An 18,665-nucleotide genomic window follows, 5' to 3' on the forward strand; every position below is an offset into this window, starting at 1 on the left:
CCTCACTTAGGACGTCATCCCTTCTCTCAAGCTTAACTCGCTGAATTTGGGTTTTGACCTTGTCATTCCAGCGAATCTCTCTCTCCTCTCTGTCTCTGTCTGTTTGTCTCTTTCTGTGTCTCTCTGCCTTTGTCTCAGTCTGTCTCACTCTCTTTCACACACACACACACACACACACACGCACTGTTCTCTTCATTACACATCCAGTGACCTTTCCTCAATCATTATCCTCCTTGACCTCTCTGCTGCTCTCACTCTCCTGGTCGAGTCTCTTTGTGAATCTCCCCATCTTCCTGGGTACCCATGCCTGTCTTAGTTCCCCCATTTGTCCAATACTTTTCATTCTCCTTTGCTGTGTCATTGTCTGTGTCCTGCCCCCATGGGTGAGGCTCCCCAGCATTCTGTCCTGGGTCCCCACCCCCGCCACTGCTGACCCCTTGCTGACCTCCTATGCCCTCATCCTCAAATGTTTGCTGGACATTTTGACCTGGGTGTCCTATCCAAATAAGAAGTCATTTCCCGACACCTGACACAGCCATTCTGTGAGGAAATCCAGCATTCCTAATACTCTGGGACAGAAGGGCGTTATGTCCACAGATGCTGTGATCTGCCTATGGGGCCCCCCACAGGGCCTTTGGCCCAAGTACACACCCCACCAGCTGGGACAGCGGGGAAGATGTCATGAGTTGGTTGTGACAGCCAAAAGTCTCAGTTATCCCAGTAGTCAAAAATGATCACAAGTGACGATGCTTTGCTCAGGCTGTCAGAGCCCACTGCCAGACCAGTGCTACAGATGGTGACTTGCCCACTAAGCTTCCCCCTGAGCAATGCCCAAGTGTGTGTGGAGGTGCCAGAGCCCACTCAAGACCAACTCTTCCTCCCTTGAGTGTGACACTATGCCAGATTTGGGGGGCAGAGTGGGCAGAGCTGGGCTTAAAAAAAGCTGCAGAGATGCTCTTCCTGGGCCAACTGAGGCTGCTTCCCTGCAGGAGATCCAGCTGAGGCTGATGTCTGTGGAGCTCAGGGTGCCAAAGCCTGTCACCTCCTCCTCCATGGCTTTTCAGGGTTGGGGATATTAGGAGCCTCGTTCGGCATTGAAGTCAGAGGATCTGAGTGTTCTTCATCTCCTGGGAGACCTTGGGCAGCTCATTTCCCTTCTCCCAGCCTCAATCTCCTTATTCCTAAGTGAGGGTATTAGATGAGGTGATTCCTGTGCTCCTCCTAAACTTGTGATCCAATGAGCCAATTCACCCCAGGACTTTCTCCACCCCCCACCTGCCCCTCAAGCTTCAGTCATCAGAGATGAGGCACAGCTGTGAAGTGTTCACCTTCCTCCCCACCCCCACCTCCCTCTCAGGATGACACTCACGGATCCGACAGCTCCTCTCTCAGCCCCCTCCCCAAATACCTCAGGAACAACTGCCTGGGAAGTCTGGCCTCGACAGATATGGCCACAGTCCTTACTGTGCCCCAGCGGGGAGTACACTCCTCCATCCCATTGGCCCCAGTGGGACTCCCTCTGCTTTGGTCATCCAGGATCTTCTGGGAGCCAGAGGGGAACTTGTCCAGAGCATCTTGCTCTTCTTTGGCTTCTGGCTCCCATGGCTTCTCCAAGGAAACCGTGAGTGCGGTCAGAGCATTCCAAGGGCTGTTGTGTGAGGTCAAGGTCACAAGTTGTAATTAAGCACCTATTATTCATTAGGCATGAGTGCTGGGGATGCAGAATGAAGCCTGCCTCAAGAAGCTTACATCTCCTTACAGCAGCATGCAGACAGATACCTCCGGAGTAGCTCTCTACAAGACAATGAGGGAAGGTGATTGCCTTCAGAGGAAGGCTTCTGGTAGAGATGAAGCCAGGGCGGTCAGTAGTGGGAGCACAGGAGGGAGTGCATTCCAGGCCTGGGGAACAGACAGAGAAAATGCTCACATGGATGGTGGTGCCCTTGGTATATGGAGACCTAGGTTCTAGGCAGAGGGCAGACACAGGAGCAATGAAGAATGGCGCAGAGATAGCAGGACAGCCTGGTAGAGGACTGCCTTGGCACATGTGGGCCCTCCCTCCTTGTGGGCCCTCTTCCTGCAGATGTCGGAGGCCTCTTGTAGGTCACATGACAGTCGGAGAGTTCTCTGGTGCATAGGGCGGATGAGATGGTCACCAAAGCCCCTTCCCCTTCTGGTCCATCCTGAGATTCTGTGAAATCATCCTCAGGCCAACTGAGCCTGCATGAGAGACCATGTGGCCAGGAGATTTCCCATGAGCACTGATACCCCCAGTTCAATGCGGCTGAAGGCCCACGAGAGGTTGTACCCAGCTCTGAGATGGGGTCCATGCTGTATGACCAGCCTTCTTCCCAGGACGTCCCATCCCATGGAGCTCTTGTCCACAGCCTTCCACAGAGGAGCCAAGGAAACTGCCCTGGAGGTCTCCTTTGAGGTTCCATCTCCTCAGGTCCTGGGCCCTTCCCCTCCAAGGTCACCTCCCATCTGCGCCTTTCTATATCTAGTTTCTTAGATGCTCTCTCCTCTATGGAGAAGGTGGATCCTGGTCCTCCTAGGACAGACAAGGCTGCCAGACACTGTGGCAGTGCAGGTGCTCATGGTGTTCATGGGGCACTGCTCTCCTGGAAGATGTAGTTGCCTCCCCATGTTTCCCCTGCACTGCCAGGGGCTCCTGACTCCCAACATGCTGTATGGGCCGAGAGAAGCTTGAAAGGCTGGGAGTGGCGCAGAGGCCAGCTCTCACCACAATGCTGGGTGTCTCATTCTCCAGTGGGAAATGTTTCCTTGAACCCATGGATTTAAAAGAGTGGCTGAGCTAAATGGCTCTTGGGAATGAATCCTGGTGACTGGGGGCATTTTCAGCAGAGTCACCACAAAGGACTTTTCCTTTCCCATCTGTTGTGTTTCCCTTGTAATGCTTAGGTTGTTGCTTGCTGTAAAGATTTCTTCTCTTGGGGTCTCTCCAAGTCATCCCCTGTTGATCCTCTGTCTGAGAGAGGAGTAGCTCATTTTCTGCCGACTTTTTTGTAGTCCTTTGTTCAGGTTAGCTCATTAGTCAAACTGTGGATGGCTAGGGCACATGAGGCAAGGGCTGGATCCATGTTGATTTTTCACCTGTTGCAGTCCAGTTTTCCCACTGGGCTTCTGTTGTTTTTGTTGATTCCAGGAAGTTTTCTTGGACACCCATATTCTCTCTTGTGCCATAGAATGAGCTAATAAGCCACTTTCTCTGCCAGTGTTTCCAGTTCTGGGATGGTTGTTCTTTTGTCTTGGTCTTTACTCTGCTTGGTCCCCAAACACTCAATCCTTGCCAATTCCACTGAGGTTATGGGCACTTCCTTAAGGGTTTCCACTGTGGTACAAATTTGCCTCTCTGCCTCCTGAGGCTCAGCTGTTCTTCCACCTTTGTAAGATATCTATTTGTAGCACCCCCTCTGGGCTCCCTCTCCCACCTCTCATTTGGAAGCCTGGATTCCCCTCCCTCAGAGTACTGTGGCTAACCCTGATGTGTTATGGCTCCCCTATTGTCAATCAACCAGTGAACATCAATTAGCTTTTACAAAGGGATATTCAGTGAGAAAATAGCAAAGACACGTTCACAAAATTTGACGGTATATTAGGGCATATAAATATCCCATCAAATGAAAAAAAATCAGGAATATTAAAAGCTTCTCTTGCCAGCAATAATACCATAAAATTACAATTAATAAAGGATCTTTGAAGCAAAGATTAAAAGTTTATTGGAAACTAAATAACAATCCTAAAGAATAGGTGGGTCAAAGAAAAATCATAGAAATAATCACTAATTGCATTAAAGATGTGAATAACAATGAGACAACATACTAAAATATTTAGGATGTAACAAGCAGCACTTAGGGGAAAGTTTTACATCTCCAAACACTCTCATCAATTAAATAGAGAAAGAGCGGATTAATGACTTGGACTAAAAAAGTGCAACTAAAAAAGTCCCTTAGAAAATTAACAAATTGGAAAACCGAATCAAACACTAAAATAAAAAATGCTAAAAATCAAATTAGAGATCCATAAAATTGAAAACAAAAAAACCATTGACTTAACAAATAAAACAAATTATTTTTAGACCCCTAAATTGATGTCATTAGCTAACTTGATTAAAAGAAGGAAAGAATAAAAGCATCCAATCTAAAAAATGAAAAAAGGTGAATCCACTGAAAAGAAATATAATAAATTAAGAGCTATTTTACCCAATCACATGGCAACAAAACTGACAATCTAAATGAAATTGATTACTATTTATAAAATTATAAATTTCCCAGGTTAAATAGAACAGGAAACCAAACACTTAAATAACCCTTTTTTGGAATTAAACAAACCATGCATGAACTTTCAAAGAGAAAAAAGAAGACTAGATTGATTTACAAATGAATTATTTCAAAGATTTAAAGAACAATTAACCTTGATTCTAATACTATACAAATTATTTGAAAAATAAAAAATAGCCCCTACCAAATTTCTTCTATGACAGAAATATAGAAATGATACCTAAACCAGGGAGAGTCAAAACAGAGAAAGAAAATTATGTCAATATTCCTAATGAATAGTGCTGTAATGTCTTAGCTAAAAGGACTCTGTTGAGATAGTTCTGGTAAGAGGTGACTGTCTGAGGGAGGCAGTTGTTGGAATGGAGAGAAGGGGATTCATGTGAAAAATGTCAGGCAGTCTTGTATAAGTAGAATGAGAGAGAGTAAGGAGCCAAGGATGACTTTGAGGTTGGGAACCTGAGTGCCCGGAAGGATAGTGGTACTTTCCACACTTGGTTGGTTGGTTGTTGTCTTTTGTCCTTGAAGAGGACCAAAATGACATCACCATTGTAAAGTGAAATTTCAGTGTGTCTGACTACGGCTGATCAAACTAATACGGGCTCGGAATGCTCTACCACAGGTTGGGCACAGATAGTCCCTGGGAATATATTTGGGGTGGATATCCCAAATTTGTGCATCCTGTGTTTACTTTGTGCTGTCTCAGTTCTGCTTCGCTCAAAGAGCACAACACCTTTTCTTATGTAGGCACACCATGCTGAGCGGTCCTGTGCCAGTGTCTCCCATGTTGCACAGTCAAATCCAAAGTTCTTGAGAGAGACATTGAGAGTGTTCTTGTATCACTTCTTCTGACCACCATGCCTGCCCCATGTAAGTTCTCCATAAAATAGTCTTTTTGGCAAGCGCACATTTTGCATTCGAACAACGTTCCCAGCCCATTGGAGCTGTACTCTCTGAAGCATAGTTTGAATACTTGGCAGTTCAGCTTGAGCAAGGACTTCAGTGTCTGGTACCTTATCATGCCAGGTGATCCTCAGAACCTTCCTAAGACAGTTCAAATGGAAGTGATTCAGTTTCCTGGCATGGCACTGGTAAACTGTCCATGTTTCACAAGCATATAACAATGAGGTCAGGACAATGGCTCTGTAGACCTTCCATTTGGTAGTCAGTATAATACCTCTTCTCTCCCAAACCTTTCTTTGGAGCCTCCCAAGCACTTAGCTAGCTCTGGCAATGCATGCATCAACCTCATTGTCAATGTGTACATCCCTGGAAAGTACACTACCAAGGTAAGTGAACTTATCCACAGCATTTAAAACTTCTCCATTTGTTGTAACCAACGGTTCTATGTATGGATGGTGTGCTGGTGGCTGATGGAGCTCCTGTGTTTTTTTGGTGTTAATTATTAGGCCAAAACTAGCACAGGCAGCAGAGAATTGATCTACACTTTGTTGCATCTCAGCTTCAAAGGTTGCATCACAATCTGCAAATAGAAAATCATGCACCAACACTCCCTCCACTCTGGTCTTGGCTTGGAGCCTTTTCAAAGTGAAGAACTTACCATCAGTACAATAGTTGACCTTGATGCCTTGTTCATCCTCATTGAAAGCATTTGTCAACATGGCTGAAAATATCATGCTAAAAAGCATGGCAGCAGGCACACAACCCTGTTTTACTCCATTGGTGACTGGGAGGGCACGAGCGCTTTGTCCATTGTCCAGAACCCGGGCAAACACGCCATCATGAAATTGACATACAATATTGACAAACTTCTTCAGGCAACCAAATTTTGACATAATTTTCCATAAGCCCTGACGACTAACAGTGTCAAAGGCCTTGGTCAGATCCACAAACATTGTGTACAGACCTCTGTTCTGCTCCTGGCATTTCTTCTGGAGTTGTTGGGCAGCAAACACCATATCAACTGTTCCTCAGCCCTTCCTGAAGCCACACTGGCTCTCAGGTAGATGACCATCTTCCAAGAGAAGGATCAGCCTATTAAGGAGGACTCTAGCAAGAATTTTGCCAGGAATGACTAAGAGAGAGATCCCCCTGTGATTGTCACAGGACCATCTATTCCATTTACCTTTATAGAGATGGACGATGGAGGCATCCTTGAACTCCTGGGGGATAACCTCCTCTTGCCATATAACCTGGAAAATTTCAGTCAGCTTTTGTATGAGCAATGGTCTCCCTACCTTGTAAATCTCAGCTGGAATAGAATCAGCACCAGGTGCTTTGCCACATAAAAGGAGCCTAATGGCCTTCAAAACCTCTTCTTCAGCTGGAAGTTCAGCTAAGGAGGGATTGACTTCAACCTGAGGTAAATTGTCAGTGGCCTCAGCATTGATTGATGATGGTCTGTTGAGAATGCTATGGAAGTGTTCAGCCCATCTCTCTAGGGTCATGTCCTTATCCCTAATCAATGTGACTCTATCAGCACTGAGTAGTTGTGATGCACCATAGGTTTTTGATCCACAAATAGCTTTCAGGGAATCATAAAAGTGCTTTGGATTGTTACTATCAGCATAAAACTGAATTTCATCTGCCTTCTTACTGAGCCAGGAATCCTGCATCTCTCTAAGCTTTGCTTGTACTTTGTTTTTAATGGAATTAAATGCTACCTTCTTAGAGGTGGATGAACCATCCTGCTGGTAGATCCTGTGGAGTTCACGTTTTTCATTTAGCAGCTTCTGAATTTTCCCATCATTTTCATCAAACCAGTCTTGGTGTTTGTGAGTGTTCTGACCCAGATGAGCAAATGCAGTGCTGTACACCAAATCTCTGAGAGCTGCCCACTCCTTTTCTGCTCCTCTGTTGCCAACTGTATGTTGGCTTAACTTTCCCTCCAAGTCAGCAAGAAACTGTTCGCGCTCAGAGAAGAGCTCTAATTTGTTGATATTAATTCTTCTGGTGGTCATTTTGCCTTGGGGGAGGCGCTTTTGATAAATGTGAGTATTTAGCTTGGAAAGGATAAGTCTATGATCAATCCAGCACTCTGCACCACACATTGCCTTTGTCACTCTCAGATCTTGTCTGTCTCTTCTCCTTACAATCACATAATCTATTAGATGCCAGTGTTTGGCTGCGAGGGTGCATCCCTTTCCATAGTAAGGGGAGTTTGGAAGAGGAGTAGGTTTGTGGGGAATCCTGGGACTGAATTTGGTTTTGTTTATACGCAGGCCTTTTGCTCATGCTAATAAAACTTCTTCCCAAGGGACAAAGCCCTCAGACAGATGGCCCAGCCAAGTCATTTGGTGCCACTCCCTCTATCACCCACCTTGATTTATACACAAATCAGTCCTGTTGCTGGGGTGGGGGGATGTAAATAAGATTCAAGTAGTCATTTGCCCACCATTTATTAGATACCTTCTATGTGTTAGACACTATGTGGGCTGGGGATCCCAGTGCAGGAACAGCAATTGATTGAGTAAATATATTAAGTTACTCCATCCCACTTGAAGTGATAAGAAACTAGCTCTCATATATTTATCAGATGATAACACATCAGCGATTGCTTGATAGGCATGAACAAGGCCTGGATGCCTCCCTGTATGGGACAGGAAGTCTGAGGACTGAGAGTGGAGAGGTAAAGAGAGTTCATTCATGGAGACCCTGGAATGAGGAGGAGACAGAGGACAAGTCTGACGTTCTTGTCTTTAGCTAGCTCAAAGTGAGAGGAAGGTGTGATCAGGGAGGATTACAGTAGAACCTTGGTTTATGAACTTAATTAGTTGCAAGATTCTCTTTGTCATGTGATTTGTTCATATTGCAAAGCAAATTTTCTCACAGGAACTAATGTAAAGTCAGATGACCAGTACCACATACCCAATAATTTTGAGTAAGGTTTTTTTCGTCCCTAATGTACCTGAAATGCAATTGCAATGCTTACTACACAATATAAACCAAAAATAAAATAAATTAACCTTCCCTTTACTTTTGAGAAGAGTCCTGGCTGGTGTGATGGAGAGGAGAAGGAGGAGGAAGAGGAGGAAGGGTTATTGTTTGGAAAGAGAATCTCCTTCTATGAGAACATTGAGGATTTCAACATTGAGTGTTCTCTCTTGTGCTGCTTTCACTAAAAGTAAGACTAACATTACTATCTTCTCTTACTTTTCATTTTCTGGAGTCACTTCCATGTTTTGACTCACTGATTCTTTTCTTTACATTTTCTTCTGACTAGGAATCTATATAACGACACTTGTTTTTTAATTTTTTTTTCAGAATGTCACAGAAGCGTGACATTGCACTGTCATTAAAAAATATTTGTGGCTCTCCTTGCTACAGCCTTATTTGGGTGATGTTTTTCAACAAAATTTTGATGTTCATACTGTGAATTTTTGTTTGTCCTTCAAGATAAATTTTGCAAAAATTTTTCCTCATCCAGCAAAGCATATGTAAACCAGGTTACTCATAAACTGTGGTTCTATTGTGCTTTGACTCTTTCCAGTGGGGTAGGCAAGTGAGGAGCAAGCCACCAGTCAGCCAGGGAAAGTTACACAAGAAATACTCCCAAAATAGAAAGTTTCAAACAGAATTTGAATGATGGGCTGGAGGAGAATTTATTAGACTTCAGGAAAATTCCAAAAAGCAGGTGCAGCAATCATGATCTCAGACAAGGCAAAAGTGAAAACAGACATAGTTAAAAGATATAATATGGGCAGCTAGGTGTCACAGTGGATAGAGCACACCAGGTTTGGAATCAGGAAGACTTGTCTTCCTAAATTCAAATCTAACCTCAGGCACTAACTAGCTGTGTGACTCTGGGCAAGTCATTTCACCCTGTTTGCCTCAGTTCCTTCGTCAGTAAAATAATCTGGAGAAGGAAATGTCAAACCATTTCAGTATATTTGTCAAGAAAACCCCAAATGGGCTCACAAAGAGTCAAACATAACTGAACAGCTATTTTTTTTCAATTACCCTTTTTCTTTCCTTTCCACTTTCCTCCCCACCCCACTGAACAAGAGGTTAAGTGATTTGTCCAGGGCAACACAGCTAGTAAGTATCTGAGGTGAGATTTTAACTCAAGTCTTCCTGAATCTACATCCCACTATACGACATAGCCAAAAAAAAAAAAAAAAGTATATGAGGGTGTTTGAAACCTTTCGCTGTAAGAAATGATATTGTGGATGGTTTTAGAGAAACCTGGGAAGACTTGCATGAACTGATGCAGAGTGGAATGAGAGAACCAGGAGAATAATTTATACAATAACAAAAGCATTATAAAGACAACTTTGAGAGACTGAAGAGCTCTGATCAGGGCAATGTCCAGTCAGGACTCTAGGGACAGTCTTTCTCTCTCAAAGGCATCTAGAAGGAAAGAGGAACAAAATCATTAATCATTTCCAGTACTGGCTCAGTGGCCATTTGAAAGACCACTTTGTTCTATGACAGGTAAATTGAAAACAAAACTTGCATGTGCACTGAACTCCATGTAGGGCTGCATCAATAAATATTGGGCTCACTGGCAACTTCTTCTCCCTCCCCCAGAAAGAACAGATCAGTGAACTGGGCATACAATTAAAAAAGAAGAAAATCAATAAATTGATTCTCCCCTCCCAAAGCAGAATTTATGAAAATCAAAAAAGAGATTAACAAAACTGATGTCCCCAAAACCACGTAATTGATAAATAAAACTATTTTTAAAAAAACTAGTTATATGTGTGTATATATATGTATGTATGCATATATAATAACGACGCAGTAATAACTTGTTTGGTAATCTGATTTTTGAAAAGAGAAAAAAACTTTGTCAATATAAAAAAAGAAACAAAAAATTTCATTAAAAATGAAGGGAAAATAAAGGAAATAATGATAATTTTAAACCCAATGAAACTAATAAGTCAAACAGATGATTATTTACAGAACTATAATGTACTCAAATTAAAAGAATAAGAAAGAGAGAATCTAAATAACCTAACCTTAGGACCAAAGAGATTTGGGAGTGAATTTTAGCAAGCATTCAAAGAATAATTAATTTCAATATTATGTAAACTGTTTGAAATGATTGGAAAAGAAAAAGTCCTACCATATTCCTTCTATGATACAAATATGGTCTTGATACCAAAACTAGGGAGAGATAAGTCAAAGAAAGGAAACTATTGAGGATATCAATACAAAATGTTAGCAAAGACATTCAAGTGATATATTAAAAATGATAAATTCTGACCACGTTGTATTTATTCCAAGAATAAAGTTGGTTCAACATAAGGAAAACAATAAACCTAATAGACTATATTAATACTGAAAAACCACATAAGTGTTTCACTGAAGAAAAATGCCTTTACAGAAATATCCACTTCTGTATTTTATAAAATAAAGGCATAAATTTACCTTTCCTTAATATTCTAAGTAGTATTTATACAAAACCTAGGGCCAGAATTATATGTACTGGAGAAATAATGAAGGTCTTTCTAATAAATTCAAGAGTAAAGCAAGAATATCTATCATTACTATTATTTGATAGCTATAGCAATACGACAAGAAAAAGAAACCGAAGAAATAAGAATAGACAAAAAAGAAACATGGTCCCTTTGGGCATATGGTATGATGGCCTATTTAATGACTGACTCCAGAGAGTCAATTAAATGACTCATTGAAACAAAAGCCTCAGAAAAGCAGCAAGATATAAAAAAAAAAACCCACCCACCATTAATCATCAACACTTTTGCATACTGGCAACAAAACCTAGAAGACAAAAAAAGTCCATTCAATATGACTTCAAAATGTAGGGAATATTTGGGAGTTTATCTGCTAAAACACATAAGAACTATATGACTAAGACCACAAAACATTTTTTACAGACATAGAGACCTAAATAATGGGGGATAAATTCATTGTTCATGGCTGGACCATGTTAATATAATAAAGATAACATAATAAAACTTATGTTACTATCTAAATGGACATATTTGTTGAATGACATCCAACAAGGGGTTACTCTATAGTGCTAGAAAACTAATAAAATTAATCTGGAGCAACAAAAAGTTAAGAATCTCAAGGGAAATGATGAAAAAAAGGGAAGAAAGAGGATCTAGTAGTGCCAGATTTCAAACTATATTGCATAGCAATAATTGTCAAAACTATTTGGTAGTGATTAAAAAGTAGAAAAATATTAGTGAAATAGATTAGGTATATAACATGTATATGTAAGTGAATACACTCGCTAGTAATAATAGTGTAAATTGCTGTTCAGTCATTTCACCCCTCTCTGACTCTCCTTGACCCCATTTGAGGTTTTCTTGGCAGAGATACTGTAGCGGTTTGTCGTTTCCTTCTCCAGCTCATTTTATAGATGAGGAAATTGAGACAAACAGGTTTAAGTGACTCACCCACGGTCAGACAGCTAGTTAGTGTCTGAGGCTAGATTTGAACTCAGGAAGAGGAGTCTTTCTGATTTCAAACCCAGGGCTCTCCACACTGTGGCAGCGAAGGCAGCGGCATGCTGCTGTGACCCTGCTTGTCTGTCCACGCTCTCCCTCGGGCTGCCTGGGCACCGCAGCCCGGGTTATATTTATACACACTGTGGGGTCCTCTAACTGCCACTAAAAGCACTAAAAACCTTAGTGTTTAATAAATTCAAAGACCCCTGTTACTCGGGTAAGGACTCAGTGACAAAATTTATGGGGAAAACTGGAAGGCAATTTGGTAGTACCAGCATCTAACATCAATAAGGATAACTTTCAAAGAGCTGTAGGATCTGACTATAAAGAGTCACTTCATAAAGAAATCAGTGGTCCCTAGGGGTAGGGTCAGGGATCCTAGGATTTATTCTGTGACTTTTGGACTCAGTCCAAGGGCTGCACTTGAGGAACTACCACATGTGGCCTCAAGACTGCAGGCTCCCTAGGAGCTATGTGTAAGGAAAAAGCCCTCAATGAATAAAGGATAGAATCACAGAAGAGACAAGTTTGATTATCTAAAGTTGAGCCATTTTGTACAGTTGATGTAGTTAAAATCAGGGCAGGGCAAGGAGAAGGGAATTTTAGCAGCCAAATTCTCCAGTTGGGGTCTGATATAATAGCTATCCAGGGAACTGATTCATATACATAAGGACAAGGCCTATTCCCCAATAGATAAATGGTCAAAGAACGTGAACAGTACTCAGGAAATGCAAGTTATCAACAACCACAGTTTTAAAATGCTACAGATTGCTAACAAAAAGAGAAATGCACATTAAAACACCTCTAAGGTTCTCCATGGCATCCATCAGATTGACAAAGATGACACAAATAATCTCACCAAAATGCCAGTTGTTGGTAAGGCTAGTGAAAACAGGTCCAGAGATGCACTGCTGATGGAGTTGGGAAGGGGTCCAGATGTTCTGGAAAGCCCCCTGGAAGCCCTCCCCCAAGATCCCTGAATTGTGGTACTCCTTTGAATCAGGGGTGCCATTACAAGGCATAGATCCCAAAGAGGCCATGTGTATAGAAGTCCTTACACTCTGTTCTGAAGTACTAGAGATGGAGCCCTTGCCCACTCAATGGGTAGATTATGGGAAGAGAATGCAAAGAAGTATTTGTCACACTCTAAAAACTGATTAAAGGGAAGTTCAGAGAAGGCTGTCAAGAGTTAGATCCCAAGCGCTGAGCAGCAGCTGTGTGACCAATGTCCCTTAGACTCAGTGGGAGAGATGAAGGTGAGACCCAGTTCTGTTCTTTCCTTCCCAAAGGAGATGGCAGGATGGATTTGTGAACCTGAGCTGAGCCAGCTAGCCCCTCTAGGCTCCTCCTTTCCCACGTACCTCAAACGTCTACCTGAGGAGCCCAAGGTAGCATTTCTGGGACCTTTGGGCCAACGCCAGGGGGTGCTGCATGGAGACCTGATGGTGCCACTGTGCTTTGGTGCTCTGGGACCTGGGGAAGCAGAGGACTCTTTGCAGCCCTGGGGATACAAAGAAAAGCCTGACAGACCCTGCCCTCAGGGAGCTCAGTCTCATGGGGAAGACAATATGCAAACACCTATGTACAAACAAGCTATGGACAGGATAAGAGGGAGATCATCACCAGAGGAGGAGCTAAAATTAAGGGGGACTGGGAAAGGCTTCCTGTAGAAGGTGGAATTTTACCTGGGACTTGGAGGCAACTGGGGAGCCAGGGAGTAATGAGGAGGGAGGGCATTCCAGGCAGGGGAAATTCCAGGACAGAGAAAAGGCTCTGAATTGGGATTAGATTATGTCCATCTCCCAGAAAAGACGCTAGTCAAGCTAGACCAAGTGACTAAGCTTCAGAGGATCCCTGAGCTGCCAGCCTTGAGCATTAGCAGAGCTGGAGGGGTGGGAGGAAAAGAAGAGGTCCCCCAATACCTTGCTCTCCCCCTTCACTCCCTCCCTCTACCCATCTGGGCTGGGCAGCCAGGTTGTTTCTGCAATGTAACCCGCTTCTCCAACTGTCTCCAGGTGAGCTCAGTCAAGGGGTGCCAAGGTCTGCTGGTATATTTTTAGGCCCCACATCATTGAAAATGCACTGTGAAGGTGTCAGGAAAGGCAGCTTCCAGGATTAGGCTTAATTTAAAGGAGCAGTTTGGTGCCTTGAGCCCCTCACACGCTAGCTCCATCTTGAGTCAGTGATGGCTTCAGGCCAGGGGGAGGGGAGGCTGGAGAGTTCAATTCCCCTTCTGCAGGTCTAGAGCTCTTAGCCTGAGACCTCAGAGTTAAGGTTACCCCACCATCCAAGCCAACACCATTCCACAGGCGTGGACTGACCCTGGCCTGAGACCCTGCTCCCATGGCACTCATAATGTAGAAAACAAGGGAGGTCAGCAGACCTGAGGGCCTAACCCTTTGATGCCCCCCCACACACACACACACAGAGATGGAGGTGTGGAGGGAACATCGGCCAGCACCAGGTGGACTCAGGGGCCAGGCCAGAGGGCACAATGGCAGGCTGGGAGCATGGCCTTACCATCCCCATGGAACTCTGAGTACCTCCAGGTTCCTCAAGGGCCCCTCCCCCATGAGGACTACCAGCTTCCCATGCCTCTTTCTGCAGCCTGCTGCAGTCAGCCCCCTCACTTGTGGACAGCAGACAGTACACATTTGCCCTGCCCTGACACGATGAGGTGTCTCCTTTCATTTCTGAGGGTGGTGATGGGGTTCAGTGACCTGAGCACCACACTTGGAGCTGGTGAATCCTGGTGCTGAGGGCTTGCATCCGAGAGCACTGGTCAGAGCTAGTCTGCTGGGGATGCTTCCTCCTCTCCCCAACAAGGGGCAGTATGGTGTGGTGGATGGACACTGGCCCCTAAGTAAGGAAGGCCTGCACCAGCCTCTTCTGTTTACTACTGACAAGAAGTCCTGGGTAAGCTCCGGGTCCAGACTCCTCCCTCCTGCAGCAGGGCTGCTGACCTGTCTGGGGAGAGGCTGGTCCCCTTTGGGAGCTCTGTAGCTGGGGGACATCGGAGTTTTCATGGGAAAAAAAAAAAGTTTTTGTGAAGTTCCCAGGTTGGGCTGTGACATTGCTGAGCTCAGGGAGGCTGCCAAGCTTCCCAGGCTGGCTGCCCCATGAGCTTCGAAGGGAGCTGGGGGGGGTCTCTGAATCTGCCAGGTCATCGTGGCCCCAGTTCAAAGGGTTACATTGTGGTGGCATCTACCAGCCCCAGCACCCGGCTGGCCCGGCCCCCTCCTCCCCAAGAGCCAGACAGTTCAGCTCTGCACAGAGCCCCCAAATGACCCGCTGTGGCCTTTCCTTTGGATGCCAGTCCGGGGCGGTGTGCCAGGTGCCCTGTCAGGCTCTGGCAACACAGGATTCCTGCCCTCCAGCACCTTACATTCTTACAGCAACATGGATACATCTAGGAAGCTACATAAAACCCACCCCAAAAAGCCCGAAAGAGCCTTAGGGCCTGGCCATGGTGTTCAGAAGCTGCTTAGAGGGTCCAGAAACACTCACTTTGGAGTGGGCCCCAGGCTGGCTTCCCAGCTGGGGCCGACACATTAAGGTCGCCTTAAGCTCGTGCTGGATCTGCTGGGCTCTCTATCTGTGGTCACAGGACTCTGATTAATATCCCATTCCAACCTTGATGAATGAATGGTGAATGAATAGATGCCCGCAGGTCCTGACGGGCAGGCGCTGAGAATTGCAGGACCTCGTTGGGGGTCCTGCCAGTCCCGAATCGGAGAGAGGCAGCCACCGGCGACGCCGCAGGAAAATGTGGAGGGGCAGCTTGGGGGGCCAGAGGGCCCCCTTCGGCGGGCTGCCCCCCCAGGTGAGCCCCGAAGGCCCGGGCAGGCGGGCAGTGCCAGGGATTGGGGGGGCCAGGCTGGGCCGAGCCAGGCGGCAGGGTGCGCCCGTGCCCGCTGCGGCTGCGGACAGCTGGGGCTGCGGCCCCGCCCCCTCCGTTCCCCTCCTTTTCCCCCATCCCGACCCAGAGGGGCGGGGCGGGGCGGCACATGGGGGAGGCGGGGCGGGGCGGGGCCGCCGGGCCCGGCGTTCATTGGCTGAGGCGCGCGTAGGAGGCGGCCCCGGCCACAGCCTGTGCCCCCGCCCCTGCCCGCCCCCTGCCCGCCTTCCCAGCGCTCGGGCTAGGCGGCAGCTCTGGCTGCGGGGCCGGGCGGCCGGGAGGGAGAGCGCGGACGGAGGAGCAGGGTCCCGGCAGCATGCCGCTGCCTTCGCCGCCGCCGGGGCTGCCCCGGCTGCCCGAGCCGCGCTGAGCCCGCCCGGGCCCCGAAGTCCTCGGCGGCGGTCCGCGCTCCCCGTCCAGCTCGCGGCCCGCTCCCCTGCCCGGCCCGTGCCTCCCGGCGTCCTGCCCGCCCCCGGCCTCCTGCCCCCCGCCCGACGGCCCTCGCGGCCCCCGTGGCCGGGCATGATGTGCCTGGAGGGCGGCTCGGCGGCGGGCAGCGGCGGGGCGGCGGGCTGCGCGGACGAGGACGCGGAGGACGCGGCCGTGGCGGTGGCCGTGGCCGTGGCGGCGGCGGCCGGACAGGACCCGGAGCAGCATCGGCGCGGCCCGGGCCGAGGTTGGGCCGGCGTGGGGCCGGGTCGGGGCGGGCGCTGCGGCGGGGCCGGGAGCGGCCACTGGCCTCACGACGAGGTGCAAACGCTGTCCGGCAGCGTGCAGAGGGTCCCCCCCGGGCCCGGACCCACCGTGGTCCCCGCCGGCCCCGATGTCGGGGCCCCGACGGCCAGCAAAGGCCCGGCCCCGGGCGGCCCACAGCCCAAGCCAGGGGCCCAGCTGGGCCGTGCGCGAGTGGCCGCCGCCGCCATCCTCAGCGTGGGCAACGTTCTCAACTACCTGGACAGGTACACCGTGGCAGGTAAGGTGCCGGCCGCCTCCCCCCTCTTCCCTCCGCGCCACCCCCCCGCGCCCCGGGTCCTGGGTCTCTTCCTCCACCGCCCACCGCTGCCGCCTCGGCCTGTCTGGGTCTGCGCCCGCTTCCCCTTTCTCTTCCCCCCCGAACCTCTCAGCCCCCTCGCCCCCCCAACCTTTCTCTCCCCCTCGCCCCCCCTCCGTGAGGGTTCTGGCCTAGTCTCTGGCCCCGGCCCCAGTCTTAGCGGTACCCATCCGCTTCCCCCACCCCCCGCAGGGAGCAACGAGCTGGGATGTAGCGGTGCTGGGGCGCTTGGGGGTGCGCCTGTGTATGTGAATGTGTGTGTGTGCGCGCGGGTGTGTGTGTGCGTGTGTGTGTGCCTGTGAATACGAGTGTGTGTGCGTGTGTGCGCGTGTGAATACGAGTGTGTGCGTGTGCTCGCGCCTGGGTGTGAGTGCGCCAGGCTGACAAAAGGATCGCCCAGGATGCAGATGCGGGGAGAGGGGTGGGGTCTGCTGCTGCCGCCGCCGCTGCTGCGGCCTGGGGGGGCGGGGGCTCCCGCCTCTGCCCGGCTCTTTGCAATCGTCTCGGTCCTGCAGCGGCCTCCTCCCGCACCCCCTCGGCAATCCATGCCAGCACTCGGGCACACACATACACACGCGGGCACACGCACAACCTCCCCGCACCGATACCAGGACTGGGAGGGGCAGGTGCTCCCCACGGCATCCACGAACCCCGGCACCCCCACCCCTCCTCCTGGAGCCTCCTTGGAAAGGGAGTGGACGAACAGCCCCCCTGGGGATGGCTCCCAGCCCCCGGGGGCTTCCCCAGGACTGTCTCGAAGCTCATGGTGGGGAGGGGCGGGGGTCATCTGATTGGTAGCTCCGGACTGGGCTCTGGTTCGACGCTGCCTTCTGGCTGTGCTGCAGGGACGGATGAGGCGCCAGCAGAGCTCCGGAGGCTGGGGCTGGGCTGGGCTGGGGGCAGGGATTGTTCCCTGTCTGACCCCTGTTCTGCTCCCGCTTGGTGAATGAGCCACAGTGGGACCTCGAGAGTGGGCCTTGGCTAGGCAGCCAGGGCTGGAGAGGCCACGAGACCCGGTCCAGGCTGGGATTGGGCCGTCTCTGCAGCAGCCACCGCTGCAGCGGGACCTGGAGGGGCAGGTGCGTGGCGGTGGCGAGGGCTGGGCCAGGGCTCCCTGAAGAGAACTGGACTTTGTGCCCTTCTGTCTGCCTGGCACACTCAGGAAGGGCCACATTCCTGTCCGTGCTCCTTGGAGAGTGTGTGTGTGTGTGTGCGCGCGCGTGTGTGTGTGTGTGCGTGCCCCAGGGGGCACTGAGAGAGCTCAGGGATACTGGGGGGAGGAGGGGGGTGGCTTTGAAATGCTTGAAGCTGGCAAGGCTGCCGGTCCCCCTGGACACAGACAGATGCCCTTTGGTACCTCTGTGACTTTGGTCAAGTCCTTGACTATTTTGGGCCGGTATCTCTGGTCTATGGGATACAGCTGGCTAGCCCTTAATGTCCCTCTCAGTGTCTTAGAGTGAAGTCTGCTAAATTTGGGGGCCAATTTGGCATGCAGCCCTCCCCCTCCCCAGGCAAGAGGCTGAGCCACCTTCTCAAGGCCCTTTCTCAGGCTAGGACCCACACTGAGAGACTGACTTGGGGGCCAAGCAGTCAATTGGCCCTTGAGAGGTAGGCTGGGCAGAGAGGGTGTGGAATGCCTGAGCAGGCCTGCAGTCAGGTGGCACACCTCCTCAGCCCAGAGCCCACTTGTATGAAGGGGCCTCTCACCTTTGCTGAAGGCGGCCCCCTGGCAGAGGGCTGCTCATGCCTTGCTCACAGGGGCCTGAGTAGGTGCCCCGCCTCCACCTGGTAGCTGTCTCTTCCCTCAGTCCCTGGGAGACTCTTAATTGAATCCTGTCAAGCAGGGAGCAATTAGTGCAGGCCTTTTAATTGGGAGAAGCCAGGCCTGGCAGGAGAGAGGTGTGAAGGGATCATGCAGCCTCAGACCTGGCCCAGTTTGGACCAGAGTCGTTCCAACCTGCCCCTGGGAAGGACAGGTGGACAGAAGGCCACTGGGGGGGGGGGGGGGGGCAGCAGGGAACAGGGGGCAGAGAAGG

General features: G+C 49.0%; 1 protein-coding gene and 1 long non-coding RNA gene across 9 annotated transcripts in view; one reads left to right on the plus strand and one right to left on the minus strand.

Annotated features, from left to right (window-relative positions):
* Nucleotides 1-8,819: 8,819 nt before the first annotated feature.
* Nucleotides 8,820-15,602, minus strand: LOC140510385 (uncharacterized). Its single transcript, XR_011969219.1, has 3 exons — nt 15,188-15,602; nt 13,042-13,181; nt 8,820-9,608 (listed from the first exon to the last, which is right to left on the minus strand). It is a non-coding gene; the product is annotated as an uncharacterized lncRNA (long non-coding RNA).
* Nucleotides 15,603-15,999: 397 nt separating this feature from the next.
* Nucleotides 16,000-18,665, plus strand: part of SPNS2 (SPNS lysolipid transporter 2, sphingosine-1-phosphate) — a 47,861-nt gene continuing 45,195 nt past the window's right edge. For 5 of the 8 annotated variants that reach the window (XM_072618976.1, XM_072618978.1, XM_072618972.1 and 2 more), the window contains exon 1: nt 16,000-16,551. In XM_072618976.1, the coding sequence (XP_072475077.1) occupies nt 16,101-16,551 (451 nt within the window). In that variant the 5' untranslated portion in view covers nt 16,000-16,100. The remainder of the gene's footprint in view (nt 16,552-18,665) is intronic. The other 3 variants (XM_072618973.1, XM_072618974.1, XM_072618975.1) reach the window with 1 other exon arrangement.

The sequence above is a fragment of the Notamacropus eugenii genome, chromosome 6, assembly GCF_028372415.1.
Source record: "Notamacropus eugenii isolate mMacEug1 chromosome 6, mMacEug1.pri_v2, whole genome shotgun sequence".
In the NCBI taxonomy this organism is placed as follows: domain Eukaryota; kingdom Metazoa; phylum Chordata; class Mammalia; order Diprotodontia; family Macropodidae; genus Notamacropus; species Notamacropus eugenii.